The sequence below is a fragment of the Callorhinus ursinus genome, unplaced genomic scaffold (genome assembly GCF_003265705.2).
Source record: "Callorhinus ursinus isolate GAN/ISIS: 27379988/994484 unplaced genomic scaffold, GSC_fseal_2.0 scaffold34, whole genome shotgun sequence".
Lineage (NCBI taxonomy): Eukaryota > Metazoa > Chordata > Mammalia > Carnivora > Otariidae > Callorhinus > Callorhinus ursinus.
In genome coordinates, this window is record NW_027397096.1 from 10,636,062 (window position 1) to 10,657,594 (window position 21,533).

The 21,533-nt window shown below is 45.2% G+C and overlaps 2 protein-coding genes across 14 annotated transcripts in view; one reads left to right on the forward strand and one right to left on the reverse strand.

Annotated features, from left to right (window-relative positions):
• Positions 1–1,165: 1,165 nt before the first annotated feature.
• On the reverse strand, positions 1,166–4,992 carry PIGW (phosphatidylinositol glycan anchor biosynthesis class W). 4 transcript variants are annotated; one of them, XM_073879498.1, is made up of 2 exons: positions 4,887–4,992; positions 1,166–2,983 (listed from the first exon to the last, which is right to left on the reverse strand). In XM_073879498.1, the coding sequence occupies exon 2, from the start codon at positions 2,969–2,971 to the stop codon at positions 1,463–1,465; it is 1,509 nt and encodes a 502-aa protein (XP_073735599.1). In that variant the 5' UTR covers positions 2,972–2,983; positions 4,887–4,992; the 3' UTR covers positions 1,166–1,462. The 4 variants fall into 4 exon arrangements, with proteins under 4 accessions (XP_073735599.1, XP_025707061.1, XP_073735598.1 ...); XM_025851276.2 differs by lacking the exon at positions 4,887–4,992 and adding an exon at positions 4,658–4,773; XM_073879497.1 differs by lacking the exon at positions 4,887–4,992 and adding an exon at positions 4,398–4,529 and having other exon boundaries at positions 1,166–2,979.
• The window catches only part of MYO19 (myosin XIX), a 59,996-nt gene continuing 43,073 nt past the window's right edge, over positions 4,611–21,533 (forward strand). The window contains exons 1-7 of one of the 10 annotated variants that reach the window (XM_025851273.2): positions 4,611–4,666; positions 5,905–6,061; positions 7,292–7,443; positions 10,340–10,478; positions 10,945–11,093; positions 12,800–12,913; positions 21,242–21,374. In XM_025851273.2, coding sequence (XP_025707058.1) covers positions 7,432–7,443; positions 10,340–10,478; positions 10,945–11,093; positions 12,800–12,913; positions 21,242–21,374 — 547 coding nt within the window. In that variant the 5' untranslated portion in view covers positions 4,611–4,666; positions 5,905–6,061; positions 7,292–7,431. Of the gene's footprint in view, positions 4,667–4,757; positions 4,892–5,014; positions 5,204–5,904; positions 6,062–7,291; positions 7,444–10,339; positions 10,479–10,944; positions 11,094–12,799; positions 12,914–13,162; positions 13,240–21,241; positions 21,375–21,533 lie in introns of those variants that run through there. The other 9 variants (XM_025851272.2, XM_073879494.1, XM_073879495.1 and 6 more) reach the window with 9 other exon arrangements.

Genomic DNA, 21,533 nt, shown 5'->3' on the forward strand with positions numbered 1-21,533 from the left:
TTAAATGACTCAAATTCCTAGTAGGATATTAAACGTTTATATAGCCATCATTGTATTAAATCAGCCTAGTGCTTGACTTTCTCACTGGTTCTTTCCCCTTAACATGGTAAATTAAGTGAGGTATGCCTGATACGGTCCCTGCCTGCCTCTCTAGCTTATTACCCACCCTCTCCCTTTTTCTGAGCTCCAGCCTTGAGTTCCAAGACGTGCAATTTTCCCTCCCCACTCAGGACCTTTGCTGAAGGATTCATTCTACCTAGAATGCTGTTTACTCCTTCTCTTACCACATTTTAATTCCTCATCCTATCGATCAGCTCTAGCTCAAAAAAATACCATCTAGGGGTGTACCTGGGTAGCTCAGACGGTTGAGCCTCAGACTCTTGATCTCCGCTCAGGTCTTGATCTCACAGTCTGTGAGTTTGAGCCCCACCTTGTGCCACACCCCCTTACCCCCCAAGCCCTGTGCTGGGTGTGGAGACTATCTTAAAAAAAGAAAAGAAAAAACAGTCTGGAGGCACTTGGCTGGCTCAGTCGGCAGAGCATGACTCTTGATCTCAGGGTTATGAGTTCAAGCCCCCATGTTGCAGTAGAGATTACTTAAAATATTAAAAAAAAATACAGTATGTGGGGAAAACTTTGACTCTACTAGATCAGTTCTTGATTTGACAATCTTGGTAACCTATACTTCATGACTTACCACAGTTTATAATGGTTGTTCAGTCTGTTTCCCCACTGGATTACAAGCTCCAAGATACCAAGAAACCTGCTTATCATCCCTAGCAGAGTTGCTAAAAAAAATAATTAGTCCTGAAGTAAAACTGTTACCTCATAATTACTAGGCATGTAAACTACATCGCACAATTCAGTCCATTCTTTGGAACATTTATTTTCTGACTTTATAAGTGTTTCGTGGTCAACACCTGCTTTCTTATACTTGGGCATTTTTAAAAGGTTAAAATTCAGCAGTAAAGAAGTGTTGACAGGGGTGCCTGGGTGGCTCAGTTGGTTGAGCGTCTGCGTTTGGCTTCCTGGGATTGAGCCCCATATCAGGCTCCCTGTTCATCGAGGGGCCTGCTTCTCCCTCTCCTGCTTGTGCTCACTCTGTCAAATAAATAAAATCTTAAAAAAAAAATGAAGTGTTGACAATTTCACGATCATGCTGAGATGTTGTAATGTAAATTTATTATAAAAGTCATACAATAAAAAAATACAGAATGGTTTGTGATGTAAGATGTAAAGTAAAAATCCTCCTCCCTACCCTCTAATCTTTCAGTGTCACGACTACAGTTTCTTTAAAATTGTATGGTGTTAGGATACATTAAAACAGTAGGCATCACTACTATTATAGAGGATTGAAACTCAATTCTATAATATGGTTAACACTGGGTTGCCAAAAGCCCACTTTCTTCACATTTAATATTCTCCCTCATTTTGTAACACAGGTACTTTGTACCTATGCTGATCACCAAAATTTTATAGTCTTATCTTGCAAGTGTAACACATATATAACTAAACAGTTGGTAAACATATAGAGATGAAGCACAATTAAGGCCCACAAGGTACTGCTGTATAACGTATCTACCAACAGGTTGATCAGACCAGTAGTTATATTTGACAGCAAGAAAAAAATTAACTGGTTTCTATTCATAGCTGTAATTAAACAAAGACTGGGTTCCTTTCTTTCAGCTTCAGAGACTAGAGATTCTGAATGCTTTTTATTTGTGGCAGACAACTGGATTGGTTTCCAAGAACATGGTACTACAGCCCCTTTAATTAGAAATTTCGCAAAACTCAAAATTATATCACCCAGTAATAAACTACTAAGAAGGATCAGGCTAGAAGCAACTATCCAAATACAAAAGGCTAAATTGGCCATTCTCCGAGATACTACTTCTACATTTACCTGAACTATGTAAAGAGATATGAAGAGGCTAATAGCTGTCAGCAGGATACAGTATGTTCCTTTTATCCAGTCTTTGACATGTGATCTTTTTTTAAGCATATATGACCCTGTTTGCACACCAGCCATATGAATTGCCACATACCCCAAGGTAGAGATTATTCCTTCTCGGTTGGCATTTAATAAACCAATCCTTGTGCCACTACCATCAGTGCCATACAAAATTAACCTTTTCAGTGGGGTAAAGTCAAGGGCTAGCTGGTATAACACAATAATGCTGATGGCCACAATCCAGGATTTAGTTACAGGAAAAATAATCAAAAGCAGTGATGTTAACAGTTTCACAACTACTAAGGTAAAGAAAAAGTTCCAGTGAACTCCATACTCAGTTAAATGTTCCTGATAGCCTATGGATTTTATAATGACTAATCGTCCTACTCCTAGGAAAACTAATGGCCAAACAGCGTACAAGGACTTTGTAAGATAATAAAATCTGGACCCTTCCGTGTATTTTCTCCTAACTTCTGGACAAACCATTGCAGTCCCAAAAATAAAACCTCCTACTCCAAAATCCATTGCTCCTGTCCCATAGAGCTCAGTTTTGGCAAATCTTCTGGGAAAAAGTGGGAAGTCCACAGCCAAAATGGCAATAGCAGTAAATGCACTGTTAATTACACGGAAACAGGAGATGGCTGGAACGTATTCTGATTCTAGACTGATTTTCATGAATTTTTCAAGTATTTTCTGGACAGGCATTCTGGCACAGCAAGTTCTCCTGCAGTATATTTGATAGACTAGGCCTGCTCCAAGGATAATTACAGCAAGGTGCTCAAGGAGGACAAATGAAGACAAAATTGTCAAAGTGGCCACCAGGGGAACTATTAGGAAAACAAAGTCAATGAAGAATCTAGTTCTCCAGGTATGTAAAGAACACAAGTGCTGTGAGAGAATGATGAGAAGCCCTCTGCACAGGATACAGAATGCAGGTAAGCACAGGCCCTGGGTGACTTCCAGCACGCTGGTTCCATTGTGGTTACTGACAAAAGCTTCCTTCATCTGCTTTTGAGACATTTTTTCTTCTTCCTGTGATAAGAGCAAAGGGATACATTGGAAAAGCAATGTTCTTGTGGAATAGGCATATATATGACTTGATTTTACTTTTTTTTTTTTTTGAAGATTTATTAGAGTGGGGTGGAGCGGAGGGAGATAGAAACTTCAGCGGACTCCTCACTGAGCTCAGAGCCTGACGTGAGGCTTGATTTCAAGACCCTGAGATCATGACCTGAGCTGAAACCAAGAGTCTAACGCTTAACTCACTGCCTACCCAGTGCCCCCGATTTTACTCATATTACTAGATTTCAGAGCAGAACTTTAGGCCTAATGATTCAAATCAGGGCAGAAAATAGAATTTGTGATTCCTCCCCCCAAGGATTGTGGGAAGAAACCTAACACATCAGGATAAGAATGTCAGGGCATCTGGGTAAAGCATCCCACTCGGTTTCAGTTAAGCTCCTGCAGGATCCTGAGATTGAGCGCCCCCCACCGGCTCTGCGCTCAGCACAGTTGTCTGCTTGAACTTCTCTCCCTCTCCCGCTAGTGCTCTCACTCTCTCAAATCTTAATAAAAAAAAAAAAAAAAGGGTCCCCTGTATGGCTCAGTCAGGTAACCATCTGCCTTTGGCTCAGGTCGTGATCCCAGTGTCCTGGGATCCAATGCTGCCTCAGGCTCTCTGCTCAGCAGGGAGTCTGCTTCTCCCTCTTCCTCTGGGTTCTCTCGCGCTCACTCTCAGGTAAATAAAATCTTTAAAAAGGGTAAGAATGTCATGCTAATAGTATGAAATCAATGGTTAAAAAGCTATTCTCTGTATAAGGCAGGCTCACAAATCAAGTTAATTTGGCATATAAACCCTGAAAATGGAATCACAGATAGTAATTCCTATTACAAAGCATTAGGATAGGCTGTTAAAATTTTGTAATGCAAACTGAATACACTTAACTAATGACTTCAAGTCAAATCAGGGATAGGGAGAAGGTATTTAAGTACACCTTGGAGTTGAAGACCTTGGTTTGTGTGAAGAACCTCGCTGAACCCATTTGCCTCCAGGACAAAATACTAGTCCTCCAGTGACATCCTGAGCCCCAGGCTGCTCCCTACCTCATTCACAGCCATGCTTTCAGGGTAAATGTAGATGGGTAGAATGGATGCTAATCCTGGGGAAGGGGGCGGGGGAGGCCTGGGCGTATAGCACACACTGTTTGTGGTTTCAAAGGAATGTAAAACACCTCTCTCTCATTTCAATGTCTTTAAAGTGGCACACAGAACACGTTTGTTGGCCAAACCAGAACCATGTAGAACAAATGAATGCACGCATGCCTGACGGCCTGAGCCAGCAACAATTCCTCTCGATAAACCGATCTGAATCGACTGGCTTTTAGAAATAAAGTAGTCCTTTTCCTAACTGACACGCGCCACGGCCGCGCCGGCCCTTACACCTCACGTGCCTTCGGTGTCCCAGCGCCCCTGCAGCCGGCAGTCTACGTGGTCCTGGCTGCACGACTCCCACCGCAACCGCGGAGCTACGCGGGAGGAACCCGCTTTCGCCTCCCGAGCCGCGCTTCCGGCCGACGTGGGGCGGCCTGCGCTTCCGGGCCGGCTGATTTCGCGCGCCGCGCGCACGCGCCGGTCCCGCCCAGGACCCGAGCCCGTCTCCCAGCAGCGTAGGCTCCCCGCGCTAGTTCTTGCCCGTGGTGGGCTTACCGCACCCAGGTCCGTCCGTGGAGCCCGGAGCAGACGCGTCACGCGCTTCGCCGCCGTCCCTCGAACCCCACGACGAGTCTCAGACTGGTGGGGGTCAGAGGGCCCGGCTCAGTGTTCGACCACGGCGTCCTCTACTGAAGGACCCCAGGCCCTGTGAAGCCCGGGAGGCCCTGCCTCCCACGCGTCTCCTGCCGGAATACGGGAGGGCGGCGTTTCAACCCCATCTTACCCCAGGTTCTCAAAATACTTTGTCCCAGCAGGAGCCCCTAACTGCGACCCCGGCAAGAGCGGGCCACGTGCGCCCCGTTCTCAGTGCGCGCCCCGCCCCGTGGGAGGAGCCGGCTGGCTCCGGGCCACTGGGCCAGAGCAGCGGGCGGCCGGTGCGCTCTGGCGATCCCGGCTTCCTCTCCTCCCCGGCTCGCTCCCGCCCTCTCCTCTTCCCTCCCCTCCTCGGGCTCTTCCCGCCGTCTCTCCCAGCCCTCCCGCCTGCCTTTGCAGTCGGGCCTGGCGGGGGCCGCGCGCTCGGCGGCTCAGGCCGTGGGACCGGTGAGTGTCGCCCCCAGCCCAGGTCCGAAGCGCTTCGCGACCCCGAAAGGGCAGGGAGGCCGGTTTGCCCCCGGAGCGCAGAGGAACGGAGGGCGTCTTCCTCTCCTTCTTCCAAAGCGCCGTTTGCCTACCCTTTCCCATTTCCTTTTTGACCGTCTCGTATCTCAGCAGGGGTAGCCCAGCTCTTGGCCCTTGCTTAGAACAAGAACCTTTCATGGTCCCCCCTCCACCTCTCCACCTTGCTGGCAGGAGGCGGCCCGGGGTCGGGGAAAGTTTTCAGCTGGGAGACTGAGTCCCGTCTCCTGCCCTTTTCGCAATCCTAGGGACCGGGGAAGGGGCAGCTGGCCCGGGTAAGCGTCAGGGCAGCCGCGCGCGCCCTTGGCTGCGGTCACATCCACCTTCCTGGGAAGGGCATACTCTCCCCGTGCCAGGTGCTTCCGGAGCGACATCCCAGCCCTCAAGGGATGTCCTTGCGGGCACCTTGTCCAGAGAGGGAGTCCTTGTTCCCGCAGGGAAGCTGGGGGCGGACCCAGCTGGGTTCCCAGGACCCTTACCCAGCTCTTCTCGCCTGCCCTCCCACGGTCCTCCAAGCGGAGGACGAACCTGAGGCTGGGGAGGAGGAGGAGGAGCTAGTGATCAGGTTGCCTCTTGCCTCGACTTGGTGTTACATCTGTTCATTACCATCTCCCTTCTGCCCACAGTGGTCACACCCTTTCCAGAAAGTCTTGGCTGGTAACCGCGAAGCTGGGGGAGAGCAAGAGCTGGGAGAACTGGAGAAAACCGCTCTAATCTGACTTGACTCTGGCTGGGAACGGACGCTGCATCATAATAACCAACATTTGCAAGGCGTTCTGTGAGGTACTAGCCCATTTGATCCTTAACTCAGTGTTTTGAGGTGTAGGTATTAGTATTCCTTTTTGCAAACGAGTAAATGGAATAAGGCTTAGAGAGCTCTTGTGATCTGCCTTGGAGGAGTTGTGGGCTTTGATTCCTAACGCCACAACCTATTATGCTCCGCGCCCCCCCCCCCCCGTCCTTTCTCTTAAAATGAGCTTCCAGGTGAGGGAGCTTTGTTCTCCTTGACTCTCGGGTTGCCCTCTCCATGGCTGTCCCTTGGGCAGCATATGATCAATGTTCAAGGTGAATGTACCCAACACATTCCTGATGCTCTTCTCTGTCCTTTTTCCAGTTTCCATGAAGTCCCTATCCCTGAATTCTTTCACATGCTAGATGCATTTCAGGGCCTCAAACAAGTCTCCGCCAGGGTCCATCCATTACAGACACCTCTCATCCTCATCCCTCCTTGCCAGGGAGGTGTGAGGCCTGGGATATTTTGAGTCTTAGGGTCACTTACGGTTTTTCAGAGATTGGTCTAGGTATAGCCTCACAACACCCCCCCTCTCAGATTTTCCTCCTCTGAAATCCTTGCCTTTTTAAAGTTGACACTGGGCTGTTCTACCTGATTAGTGTCCCCACATGGATTATCCATCCTCGGTAGTCCTTACTGTTAATAACAGTATTCCCCCTCTGACTGAATATTCAGATTTGTACTCCGTGACATCATTGACCTTCACAACCATTCCTTGTGAGGTAGATTTTACTACCCCCATTTTCAAGATAAAGGATCAAGGTGGGCCAGGAAGGTGATACGGCTTTCCTGTGAATGAGCTGTAATTTTGCTCCCACACAACTTTCCTAGAGCATCAAGAATTGACTCCAGCCTCCCTGGTCTATCAATTACTGGCTATACAAAAATACGATATTTCTGTCCAGTGGAGAGGGTAGGGCATGAGACTTCTCTGTCTCCCAGTGTCTCCATTCTCCACAGCACACTGACTCAGAACATATGCAGCCCCACCCCAAACCTCTGTAGTAAAACTGCCCCTGAAGAGCCTAGGGAGCCTCTGGAGGCTCTCATAAAATTTCCCGTTTCCTAATTGGCAGGGGATAGGACAGACTTTCCCTTTCTGCCCAGGCTCGCCCTGATTCTTATTTTGATTCTTCTTGCTTGGCGGGAGGAGCTGGAGTGAGTCACCCTGAAGAAGCCCTCACCCGTGTTTGGCCCTTGTCTTCTCTCTCATGTCGTAGGCTCTGAGGTGATTCATCTGAGATTCCTCCAGAACTGAGCCTTTTACTGGACCTATGTTCCAACCTGTGCCCCCATGACCACGTGGATAGCACTCTTTGTGCCTGTGACCCAGAACCCTGGCTGATCACACTGAAGCAAGATGCTCCAGCAGGTAAAACCTCACCCTTAGGTAACCTAGGCCCTGAAGCATCCAAGGCACTTTCCCATCTGTCACTTAGCTGAATGAAGATTCCACTTACCCTGACCTGGAAGGAAGAAAGAAGAAAGACCTTTTCTCTCTTCGCACAGTCACTCTATTGCCTTTCACCTGAGAAGCTTTTCCTGATACCTGATTTGAATCTCTCCTATTGTGGTCTTTAGCTCTTTTTCCCGAGATGAGTAAGATGGGATGGCAAGGGGAATCCTTAGGGCACTTTGGTGACTTCACAAGCCTGAACCAGTGAGGGAGTCCTGAGAGATGTCCCTGCCAGCCTGAACTGCTGAGGTACAGTGGAAGCCTGAGCCTTCCAAGAGGTGGTATTCTTTGAAGCTGAACCTTAAAGAATATGTAGGAATTAGCCAGGTGGAGAAGGGACATAAGCAGTCCAAGCAGAGGGGTCAGTGGGTGAAGATGCCTAGGTGGAAATATAGGGGTCTGATAAATGGATCAGGAAGCGTATGGTGGGAGAATTGCTACTGCAGCATGAAACCTGCCCTTACTCCAGGCCTCTGCCTCTCTAAAAAGGCTACTATGGCCCCAGGCCTTCGGGATTCCAAATCAGCCATCTCCTGTCCATATCATCCTTCTCGTGCAGCTCTCGGTCCAAAGAGAATGCCAGTAGGTAGATATTTGCTGAATTTTTATTTACAAAATGTGGCCAGGCACTGGGCTGAGGCAGATGTTTAAGATGATACCTGCTCTCCAGGAACTCACAGTCTAGTAGAGTCCTAGGCAGGTAGGTGCCTGAGACTTATCAGGATGACCAAGTGCAAAGCCAGCCAGCCTCAAGGGAGCTCTGGTAGACACTACTGCTTGATCATCTTCCAGACTTTTGTCTTATGAAATGAGCTTGAGATTGGAGAGAAGCTGGCAGGACGATTGTCTGCTCTGGGCTTTTTTTGTTTGTTTAACTTTTTATTTATTTATTTATTTTAATTAAAAAAGTAGTAATGTTCACCATAACCATTCTAGCAGCTGCTCTGTATTGAGCCCTAAGTAGTAGCTACTGTTCTAAGCATTTAACACAAATAATTTTGTTTAGTTCTCAAGCAAGTTACAGTGTTATATGTATGGTGCTACTGTATCCCCGTTTTGGAGATAAAGCTCAGAGAGGTTATGTGACTTATTCAAGGTCACATTCACTGTAAGCAATGTGGAAAATATAAGCAAAAGGAACATTAAAATTACCCATAATTACACTAACCAGAGATAACGTTTTAGAAAATATCCTTTATTTTTCCCCTAAATATATATATTTTTAAATATTTGAAGCTACATAGTTTTTTGTAACCTGCTTTATTCCATTGTAAGGATATACTGTAAATTGTCCACCATTAGGACAAGTGGGTTGTTTTCAACTTTTTTACGATTATAAGTAGCTCAAAATGTACTGAATATTCTTATGGCCTTTACACAGGATCATTTTCTAAAAGAATTGCAGGCTAAAGAGGCATGTGTGCGTTTTAGGCCTTGCTATATCACTTCATAATTAAAGAAGAGCTGTTTTTAAAAGAATAATAATAGCTTATTTTGGGTGCATATACAGCTGCCTTCTCTAAATACTTGATGTGCTTATTAGTGTCTGACCTCGGTGCTACCAGCATTCCCATTTTATAGATAGGAAAATTGAAGCACAGAGAGATTAGGAAATTTACATAACATTGTACAACTAGTAAGTGGTATAATCAGGATTCAAATCTAGGGCATCTAGCTTTAAGGCCTAGGCTCTTGACCATCATACTCAGCTACTTCTCTGGTTGGATCAGAGCTAATCATAAATTATGGCCCAGCTTATTATTCCCCCCACCCAGAGCAAAGGGATTTGCATGGATCCAGCCATGCTCTGACCTCAGCCTTTATCCTGGAGGCCAAGAGCCTGCCTTGTGGATTATGGTGGGCCCAAATTCAGAGAACAGACAACATCTTTGGAAAGAAACTTGTTGCTGGGCCTCTCAGATGACACTTGACACCTTGGCTTGAGGGGTTTGAACTTTTAGGGTTCCCTAATCTCATTGGAAACCTGCACAGTCCTATTACAGACTCCTTTCTCCAAAAGCAGATTTCAGCCAGGTACTACTTACTGTCTTCTCCTACTCCCCACCCCATCTTCCCTGCAGTCTCCAGCGAGATCAGAGGAAAAATGAGACCATGGGAGGAATTTGGAAAGGGGAAACACGTGGAAAGTGTTGGCATCAAGGATCGGCAAGGGCGAAAGAGAAACAGCCTTTTCCCTTTTGTGCCTATTCTTAACCTCATCCAACTTCCAAACCAGGCTCCCTCTCAAGTAGACCCAGGGCAGAGGAAACTAACTAAATAGCCAGGCTAAATTTAAGCCCCAAGAGCCAGGTGATGAAGGCATGGGGCTACCTTACAGCTGGTTTTTCATCACAAGCTAAGTGGTCTCTTTCAAAAAAGGCCCAAGCCATGGTTCTTTTTTTGGGGGGGGTTATGATCCCCTATAGCAGCCCCCCACCTTGGGCCCCACCCCTAGCTGGCCAGCCTGGAAGCTGGAGCTTGTTTAGAGGAGAGGGGATAGCATTTTTTCATTTATTGAGTACACACTGTGTGCCAGGCACCAAGTGCTTTGTGTATCTCTTATTTTTCTGTCTAGTAGCCCTGCGAACTGGTTTTATTTTCCTATATTTACAAATAAAGAAGCTGTGGCTCAGAGAAGTTAAGTAACTTACCCAGGTTCACAGGCTTAGTAAGTGGCAGAACTGAAATTTGAACCCAAGCAGACTATGATACTAGAGGCCTGTTCTCCTCCTGCTGTTCAGGCCCCCACCCCTACATTGCTGCCAGCTGGTCTCATCCCAGCTTTCATGGCTCTCTTCTCGTGGCTTCTCAGGTTTATGGCCACAGCTCAGGCTCTGGTGCCCAAGGAGGGGAATCCCTCAGAGAAGACCTGCGGGAGTTCCTGAGTGGGGAAGCCCCGCTGCACCAGCTGGATGACCTCACCAAGGTGAATCCCGTGACACTGGAGACAGGTATGGGCCTCCCTATCCTCAAGAGGCACCCCTTGGTGCTGGCTGGCTCTGTTGGTAGAGCGTGCAACTCTTGATCTTGGGGCTGTGGGTTTGAGCCTCATGTTGGGTATAGAGATTACTTACAAATAAAATCTTTAAAAAAAAAGGCTGTCTCCAAAAGGGTAGGGGTGTGATGTGGGTAGCTTGCACAGCTTCCCCTGGCCAGACCAAGGCAGGCAGGACTCCTGACCTCGAGCCAATGGGCTGCTCCAGACGTCTGCCTGGCAGCTGCACCCAAGCTCCCCAGGGCAGACTTTGCTCCAGATTTGGGGCTCATCTTAATTAGATCTTGTACCTATCCATCAGGGAGCTGCTGGGATCTAAAGGCACTTGGCTAATTGCAAAGGTAGCCCTGTTAGGCCAGTGTTTGTGTGGGCAGTTGTGTCTGTATTTGAGCCAGAGTTTGCTAAAGGTGCCTCTGCCTCAGTCCTGAGGTGTTTGCAGGCTCGGTACGCAGCAGACACGTTCTACACCAATGCTGGCTGCACCCTGGTCGCTCTGAACCCCTTCAAGCCCGTCCCTCAGCTCTACTCACCAGCACTGATGAGAGAGTACCACGCTGCGCCTCAGCCCCAGGTAAGGCTCAGCCACTTCCTGGGCCTCAGGTCTCCGCCATATCCCCGGGGCCTCCTTGCAGCTTCCCTGTCATTATCCATCTATTCACCAGCCATGCAGTCATCCGAATCGACTGGTGCCACAGCCCTGCCCACCAGGTGGTTGAAGAATTTTGGACACATGACAGTAGGTGCCAAGTGAGAGATAAATATTTGTTCAACTGAGTTTGGAACCTAAAATAAGGACATAGGATAATGGACTTTTTTCTTGTTTGTGACTATTAAGAGGGAAGGATTTACAAAGGTATATTTGTGTATTTAATGAACCATTTTTTGGGGAAAGAATAAAATCACGTATAATAAGGAGTGCCCTAGAAAATTCAGCATTTGTTCCTCTCAGTGAGAGGAATGAGAAGAATAAATTCTGATGGGGTTGGAGGTGGTGCAGGCAGAGAATAGGCTAGCTGGTGTTTAAGTGCATGATGTCTTCAGAGAGAGTCAAGAGCAAACTTGCTAGCAAGAAGGGTGCTGTCAGGGCGCCTGGGTGGCTCAGTTGGTTAAGCGACTGCCTTCGGCTCAGGTCATGATCCTGGAGTCCTGGGATCGAGCCCCACATCAGGCTCCCGGCTCAGCGGGGAGCCTGCTTCTCCCTCTCCCACTCCCCCTGCTTGTGTTCCCTCTCTCGCTGTCTCAAATAAATAAATAAAATCTTAAAAAAAAAAAAAAAGAGGGTGCTGTCAAGAAGAGAGACAATAGATGAGATGAGATAAGCCAGGGCTGCTTGCAAAGGGTCCGAGGCACCACAGCAGGCAGAATGTATCCACAGTGCTGCTTCCCCAGGGCTGGTGGGACTGACTGGAGCCCACCATGGGGATAATTACTCGGGACGTTGCGGGAGTCAAGTTCAGGAAGGTGAAACAAGATATAGGGAGAACAGTTGGAGGCTTTTAACAGTTCAGGGAAGAGGGAGCTGGGGCAGAGGCAGGTGCAGAGAGGGATGGCTCTGACACTATCCACAACAGTACCTTCTCTCCAGGAAGCTGTGGGTAGGTGGTGAGTGCTGGGTGGGCAGTGCTGGGCTGGCTAGGCATTGTGCAGATGGCCTGGCCCTCCAGAAGCTCATGCATGGTTAAGTGTCCAAGTCTTCCCTGAGAGCCCATATCTCACTGACAGCCTCTTCAAAGGCAAAAGCCATGTCATGGTTTCCTGTTTCCCCAGTGCCCAGTTTAATGCCCAGCACATTGAAGATAATTAATATTTGTGGGTGGAAAGAAGACTAGTGGCCTAGGAGTTCAAATCACATGGTTGCATTTACTTGCTGAGTGGCCTTGGGAAGATTATTTAACCCATTCCAGACCTCAGATTTCTCGTCCATAAAATAGGATTAGCTATCCAACTAATGGATAGATTTTTTAGGCAGTAACTTGTAGGAAAGTTCTTTGCATGCTTCAAAGTATAGTAACGTAAAATAGTAAGCAGAATAAGACTATTAAGGTAAAATAAAATGGGAGGACAAAGTGTTAAGGTCATAGACTGGTCAAGGCCAGCTCTGCTTCCATACTAAAAGATGAGCGGATATAGGCACCATAGGGGTCCCACAGTTGGGTCTAACACTTACATCCAGGAGATTTTTCTAGAGGAAGCCTCCCCATCTCAGCCATCATTGGATCAACAACTCCTTGGAGACAGGCATTCCCTCATGTGACCTTTCACCCCTTGATGTTTTAGAAACTGAAGCCCCACATCTTCACTGTGGGTGAACAGACCTACAGGAATGTCAAGAGCCTGACTGAGCCAGTCAACCAGTCTGTTATTGTCAGTGGAGAGAGTGGTGCTGGAAAGGTAGGAGGGCCTCTTTCCCACCCTGTCAACTTCGTGACTGGTGGGGTGGGCAGAGAGGGAGGAGGTCATTCCCTGTGGAGTTCTTTTGCTGCCTGATCATTCCCAGATAGGCTGGTTCAAGCAGGGAGTCAGTGCGCAGTGTTGAGCAAGCACTCGGCAAGAAGTCAAGAGATGGGGTTCTAGTCCAGGCTCTTCCATGTAGCCCTGGGTGGATACTTTTTTCTCTCAGCCTTCATTTTCTCCTCAAAGGTCTCAGCTCTGACACCACTGGAAACAAAAGTCAGCTATTGGGGATTCCAGAATACGGTTAAGAGCACATCGGAAAGGTATTTAGGTTCTGCAAACCTCAGTTCTTTCATTTGTAACATGACAGGGACAGGAGGACCAATATGTAAGTCATGGGACTCCTACGAGAGTTAAATGGACCAGTGCACATAGGCACTTGGTATGCTTGGCACGTAGCAGCACTCCTCTAAAAGTAGCTAAGGTCACTTGTAGGAAAGGGTTATTGGAGTAGCCCACCTGTACCCTCTGGGTTGCCCATGCTGGCAACAACAGTGCACTGGACCAGCTGTGGGGAAGGACAGAAGCATGTGATGCGGTCATGTGGCCCCCTAGGTGCCAGAACCACCACAGGTGAGACAGAATGTTGCACAAGGACACTTAAGGAGTTGCACCGCTGGTCAGAGGAGGCCACCGGGCGAGGCCTTGCCACCCTCTTGCCAAGGCTTACCCAGCCACCCCACTTTTTCCACAATGCTTTTACCTTCACAAGGGAATTTTTAGACCAGAAACTGCCTCTGCCTGTACTCGACATATAAGAGAATGGCCGAGCACTGAGTACCTGTCAGCTTCTAGGCCGTGGGCTAGCCACTGAAGAGTAGCAGGGGGAGGAACAGAGCTGAAAAATGCAACATATGGCTTTCAGGGGGCTCTCAGTCCACTAGGAAAGACAGTTAGCTGCAGGGATGACAGCTTGGACTTGGGTGTGGAGAGGATCTACAAGAGCTCTTTCAAACTGGCCAGGGCAGTGGCTCATACCCAGCCCCCAGAGGAAGGAAGCCCACTGTCCTCCAGAATTGCTCTGAGGAGCTGAGGCTGGACCTGGCCTGAAACCCATGCCACTGGAGCTCAGTAACCCTTTATTGAGCAGCCGCTATGGTCTTTTGCTGGGTCTGTGTGGTTTTTTAATAAGTAGTAGCATAATTACATAAATCAGAAATCAAGCAATACTGCAGGGCTTAAAGAGAAAAACAGCAGCCATACCCCATATCTGTCAAGACTGTTCCTCTCTCCAGAGGCAGCTACTTTCACATCTTCTAGCAGTTTATTTGGGTGTTTGCATCTGTATTTCTAAATAACATCCTTATATTGTTACTAATTTTCAGTTTTTTACCTAATCCACTCATTTCCTACCCTGATAAGGATTTTCGCCCTATTTCTCTGCCCCCAAATACATACATGATTATATCACGATTTCTACTTAATAGGCAGTATTACAGCCATGTGTATATTGTTCACAGCAAAGCAGTATAATATCCTTTCTTGTATAATTTTTACTTTTCCTCTACTTAATAATTGCCCTGTTTTTTCACTTGTTTAGTTTCTATATACCTATTATTAAGTTATTACTAAACTTATCACCAAAGCTGGATAACACCTATCCACCGGCAAGTACATCAGGTCCTTTTTTTTTCTTGGTGATATTCTTCCCAGGGCTCCCAGATCTCTGGCTCCCACCTGGACTGGTGGCTGCCAAGGGGTGTTGCCACACAGTTATTACCTGGGAACTTCTCTGCCTCACTGGGGATCCCCCAGTTGCCCTCTGTCCTATGACAGCAGCCCCACCCCTAACCCATTTCTGGAGCCCATGGCTTCAACTTCTTAACGGCCTTGTTTTTATGGAGCACATTCTTTTCCTGGAAAAGTTACATGCAGGGCAGATTTTTGAGTTGTTGCACCTCGTGCTGGATATTATAATTCCAGGTTAGAGACCATTTTCTTTCCAAATTTATAAGGTTTTTTTCTTCTGTATTTTTTTAATGTTGTGATAGAGTCCCAGTCCATAATGGCGATTTGTTTTTCTTTCCAAAAGCTTTTATAGTCTTCATTTTTATCTATAGGTATTAAAACTCAAGGGCTATGTCTTGGCATGTCGTTTTGTTTTGTTTCATTTGCTCTGCTGGATATTTTGTGTGGGTCTTTTTAACCTGAAAACTCATGTTCTTCTGTTTGGGGGAATTTGTATTATAGCTAGTAATTTAATAATTTCCTCCCTTCTATTTTCTCTTTTTGGAACTCCTGTTGGAAGTTTGATTAATTGTCTAATATTCTTATTTTTCTCACTTATTTTTCCATCTCAATATTTTGTTCTACCTTCTGGGAGATAATTCTCTACCTTCCAGTTTTTTGAATTTTGAATTTTTTGTTAAAAAAGGGTTCATTCTAAGAGTTCTCGCTTGTTCTCTGAATATTATTCCCCACAGCCCCACCATCCTGGTATTATTTCATAGATTCAGTATCTTATTTTTGAGGATACTTCATGATTTTTATTTGTCTTCTCCTTGCTTTGACTCTGTTTCTTTCTGGTTCCTTTTCCTTCATTTGTTGTGATATTTGTCATTCATGTAAAAGAGGTTTATCAAATAGTTGATGATCAGTAAATTTCTGTTCATATTTAAGAATAAGGCATTATTCTTAAATGCCTCATTCAGTAACTGATTAGAGTCATTATGTTTATGGATAGGATTGTCAACCAGGGAGCCTCACTGTAGGTAACTTTTTAAACTTGTGGGACCTTGAATGTCCATAACTTTTCTCTTGAGCTTGTCTGGTGTCTCCAGAAAAGATTCCTTAGCAGAGATATGGAAACTATAAAGAGTTAAATGAAAATGATAAAAATTAAAGATATAATGAATAATTCCTTCATGCTTATCAACAGACCAGACGTGCAGAGGAATACATTAGTGAATTTGACAGTAAATCAATAGAAATAATTCAGATTGAGAAACAAAGAAAGAAGCACATCTGAGAGCTATGTCACAGTATCCCATGGTCTACCATAGCTGTTCTTTTTTTTTTTTTAAAGATTTTTATTTATTTATTTGAGAGAGAGAATGAGATAGAGAGAGAGTATGAGAAGGGAGAGGGTCAGAGAGAGAAGCAGACTCCCTGCCGAGCAGGGAGCCTGATGTGGGACTCGATCCCGGGACTCCAGGATCATGACCTGAGCCGAAGGCAGTCGCTTAACCAACTGAGCCACCCAGGCGCCCTCTACCATAGTTGTTCTTGGTGTGCCAGGAGAAAGAGAACACATGGGTCAGAGGTGGTATCTTACACAATGAACAAAAGATGGGAGGCACAGATCCAAGAAGTTCAGAAAACAATAAGCAGATGAATACAAAGAAAACATACTTCACATTATAGTCAAATTGCTGAAAACCAAACATAAGGAGAAAACTTTTATGGGAACCAGAAAAACAAAGAAATATTACAAAAAGAGGAACAAAGATAAAAGTGACAACGGGGGGACGCCTGGGTGGCTCAGTCGATTAAGCGGCTGCCTTCGACCTGGGTCATGATCCCAGGGTCCTGGGATCGAGTCCCACATCAGGCTCCTTGCTCAGCAGGGAGCCTGCTTCTCCCTCTCTCTCCCTCTGCTTGTGCTCTCTCTGTCAAATAAAATCTTTAAAAAAAAAATGACAACGGGCATCTTTCAAAAACTGAAGCCCTGGGATGCCTGGGTGGCGCAGTCAGTTGAGTGTCTGACTCTTGGTTTCAGTACAGGTCATGATGTCAGGGTCATGGGATCTAGCCCTGCATCGGGCTTCGCACTCAGCACAGAATCAGCTTCAGATTCTCTCTCCCTCCCTTTGCCCCTCCTGCTCATGCTTGCTCTCTTTCTCTCTAGTTCTCTTTTGCTCGCTCTCTCTCAGAAAATAAATCTTTATTATTATTTTTTTGAAGATTTTATTTATTTCTTTGACAGAGAGAGACACAGCGAGAGAGGGAACACAAGTAGGGGGAGTGGGAGAGGGAGAAGCAGGCTTCCTGCGGAGCAGGGAGCCTGATGGGGGCTCGATCCCAGCACCCTGGGATCATGACCTGAGCCGAAGGCGGACGCTTAAGGACTGAGCCACCCGGGCGCCCCAGAAAATAAATAAATCTTTAAAACAAAAACAAACACAAACAAGAACTGCAAGCCCAAAGGTAATAGCAACATCTTTAAAGTGCTGAAAGAAAGTATCTGTTGGGGCACCTGGCTGGCTCAGTTGGTAGAGCATGCAACTCTTGATCTCAGAGTTGTGAGTTTAAGCCCCACATTGGGTGTAAATATTACTTAATAAAAAGGAAAGTTTTTTTTGTTGTTGTTTGTTTTTTTAAGAAAAAAATACCTGTCAACCTAGAATTCCATTACCAGCAAAAATATCATAATATCTAAAAAAATGAGAACAAAGGATGCCCAGCCGGATAGTCAGTGGAGCATACAATCTTGATCTCAGGGTTGTGACTTCAAGCCCCACTTTGGGCATGGAGATTACTTTAAAAATTTTTTTAACCATGGAAGTGAAATAAGACTTTCAAACAAAAGTTGAAGGAATTCATAGCCAGCAGACCTGTACACAAGAAACATTAAAGGAAGTTCTTTAGACCAAAGGAATATGAAAGCAGGTGAATATTTGGATTGATACAAAGGAGTAAAGAACATTGGGGATGTGATATCTTATTTTTTATCTCTATAAGATAATTCTCTCTAGGGAGTCCTGGGTGGCTCAGTTGGTTAGGCAGCTCTTGGTTTTGCCTCAGGTCGTGATCTCAAGGTTGTGAGATTGAGCCCCGTATCAGACTCCATACTGTGCATGGAGCCTGCTTAAGATTCTCTCTGCACCTCCCCCCCAACTCTCTCCCCCATCTTAAAAAAAAAAAAAAAAAAAAAAAACCTTAAAAATAATTCACTCTAAGGCAAAGATAGTAACAATTTACTGTGGAGATACAATGGAATCATAAAAGTACTAAATTCAACCATAAAGGAAGAAAAAAGTAACAAAGATCATGTGAAACAAATTGCAAAGAAATAACAAGATGGTAGATTTCAACCCAGCCATAGTGATTATTACATTAAATGAATATAGACTAAACACTCCAATTAAAAGACAACATCAGACTAGATTTCTTTTTTTTTTTTTTTTAAGGTAAGACTCAAGTTATAGGTCTTCAAAGGGTTCATGGTAAAAGAACAGAAAAAGATACCTCATTCCAACATTAATCAAAGGAAAGCTGAAGCAGTTATACAGAACAAAGAACATTTTAGGGACAGCTGCCTGGCTCAGTTGGAAAGAACATGTGACTGTTGATCTTGGGGTTGAGGTCAATCTGTAGAGATTCCTAAAAAAATTAAACTTTAAAAAAGAGAAGATAATACTAAATGTGTACAGTTTCAAAATACATGAAGCAAAAGTGGATAGAATTGAAAGAATTTGATAAAATCAAAATTATAGTTTGAGATTTGAGCTTTTTTTTTAAGATTCTATTTTCTTGACAGAGACACAGCGAGAGAGGGAACACAAGCAGGGGGAGTGGGAGAGGGAGAAGCAGGCTTCCCGCTGAGCAGGGAGCCGGATGCAGGGCTTGATCTCAGGACTCTGGGATCATGACCTGAGCTGAAGGCAGACGCTTAATGACTGAGCCACCCAGGCACCCCTGAACATTCTTTTCAAGTATACATGATACACTCACCAACAGACCACATTCTGAGCCATTAAAACAAATCTCAATTTGATAAGATTAAAATCATGCGAACTGTGTTCTCTGTCCTGAGTAGAATTGAACTAAAAATAAGTAACAAAGATACTTGGAAAATACCCAAAGCATTTGGAAATTAACACCCTTCTAAATATCTTATGGGCAAAGATAAAACCACAAAGAATATTAGAAAAATACTGTGAACTGAATGAAAAGGAAAACAGGACATATCAAAATCTGCTTTAAAAAAATAGCAGTGCTGGGCGTCTGGGTGGCTCAGTTGGTTAAGCAACGGCCTTCGGCTCAGGTCGTGATTGATCGAGTCCCGCATCGGGCTCCCTGCTCAGCGGGGAGTCTGCTTCTCCCTCTGACCCTCTCCCCTCTCATGCTCTCTCTCTCTCTCAAATAAATAAATAAAATCTTTAAATAAGATAAAATCTTTAAAAAAACAACTGCTTAGAGGGAAATTTGTAGCATTAAATGCTTAATTAGGAAAGAATAAAGAACTCAAATTAGTGATCTGAACTTCCACCTTAAGCAGCTAGGAGAAAAAAGAATAAACCCAAAATAAGGAAGAAGGAAATGAAAGAAACCAATATTGCACTGTATGTTAACTACCTAAAATTTTAAAAAGAGATGGAATATTCAGCTCTCAAAAAGAATGAAATCTTAACATTTGCAATGACATGGATAGAGCTGGAGTGTATCATGCTAAGCAAAATGAGTCAGTCAGAACAGGACAAATACCATGTGATTTCACTCATATGTGGAATTTAAGAAACAGAGCATATGGGAGGGGAAAAAAAAAAGAAGGAAACAAACCATAAGAGACTTTTGAAGGTAGAGAACAAATTGAGGGTTGGTGGAGGGAGGTGTGTGGGTGGGGATTAAAGAGGGCACTTGTTACGATGAGCCCTGGGTGTTGTATGTAAATGATGAACTACTGAATTTCTACCCCTGAAGTCAGTATTGAACTGTCACCTAACTAGGGTATAAATTAATCATAATAAAAAGAAGGAAATAAAGTGAAAAATCAATAAAATAGGAAACAAAAATAACAAATGAAGTCAAAGGCCATATCTTTTAAAAGATTAATAAAATTGATAACATTCTAGTCAAACTTTAAAAAGAGAAAAATTCACAAGTTACCAGTATCAGAATTGAAGGATAGATATCACTATAGGTCCTACAGATTGGTAAGAGATTATTATGAACAACTTTATTCCAATAAATTCTACAATTTAGATGAAATGGAGAAATCTTGTGGAAGACCCAAACTGCTGGAGCTCACACAAGAAATATATAGGCCTTGGGGCGCCTGGGTGGCTCAGTCGTTAAGCGTCTGCCTTTGGCTCGGGTCGTGATCCCAGGGTCCTGGGATCGAGCCCCGCATCGGGCTCCCTGCTCTGCGGGAAGCCTGCTTCTCCCTCTCCCACTCCCCCTGCTTGTGTTCCCTCTCTCGCTGTGTCTCTCTCCATCAAATAAATAAATAAAATCTTCAAATAAATAAATAAATACCATTAAAGAAAAAAAAGAAATATATAGGCCTTTATCAATGAAAGATGCCGAAGTCATGGTAATAAACCTGGCCACAAAGACAGCTCCAGGCCCAGATGGCTTTACTTGTGAATTCTACTGAGTATTTAAGGAGGTAATGCTAACCAGTTCTACGCAGTCTTTCAGAAAATAGAAGGGAACAACTCCCACCTCATAGAAAGGCCTAAAAGGATTTACAGAAATTTACTACAACTAAAAAGTTGTAGTGGGGTGTGTAGAGAGTTGAGCAAAGTAACAGGTTACAAAGTAAATAAATAAAAATCTGGGGCACCTAGGTGACTCATTCGTTAAGCATCTGCCTTCAGCTCAGGTCATGATCCCGGAGTCCTGGGATCGAGCCCCGCGTCGGGCTCCCTGCACCTCAGGAAGCCTACTTCTCCCTCTCCCACTCCCCCTGCTTGTGTTCCCTCTCGCTGTCTCACTCTGTCAAATAAATAAATAAATCTTTAAAAAACAAAATTAAAAATCTATTGTATTTCCATGTCCTAGCAACAAACAATTGGAAGTGAAAATGTGCCTCATTTCAGCTGATTAAAAACAAGTTGGGAATTTTTTAATTAGATTGGGTGTAAATCAGAACTCTGTCATTTACTAGATGTGTAATCTTCAGTAAAATTAAGTATCTTTATTTGCCTCAGTTTCATTTTAAAAACAGGTATATCCTGGCATGTGCATCGATAGGTTTAGTAAGAAGATGCACAGAAAGCATCCTTATTAGCTCAGCACCTGCCACAGAGTAGTCAGTATTAGCTGTGAGCCCTCAGAGACACTGAGTAGTCTGCCCAGATCAAGGTGGGTTGTCCCTTCTCTATCCCTCCTTCCTTCATTTCTTAAAGGCATCCTCTGGAACTGGGAGCAGCAGAAGGGAGCAACCCCCCATTTCACTGTAAAGGACACAGTTGAATTCAACATTCCCCCATTCGGTCAGCAACGTGCCTGGTAGAGAAGAGGACTCTGGTGGGCCCCACATCGTGAGGTATGGTGGGAGGGAACATGAACACAGCTCCCATAGGGCTGTTTCTGCCACAGACTTGGACATCCCGCTGCCTGATGAAGTTCTTTGCTGTGGTGGCCGCCTCACCCACATCCTGGGAGAGCCACAGGATTACAGAGAGGATTGAGCAGCGAATCTTGAACTCCAACCCTGTCATGGAAGCTTTTGGTAAGCTCAGTGTCGTCTGCACAGTACCTCAATTCTATTTCCTCTGGGATTTGCCACCACCCAGGGAGAGGGGTAGTGCTTTGAGCCCATCTCTGGGAGTTGGAGGATGAGAGTCTCACTGCCTTGGACCCTCAACCTCCCAGGTGCCCTTGGACTCCT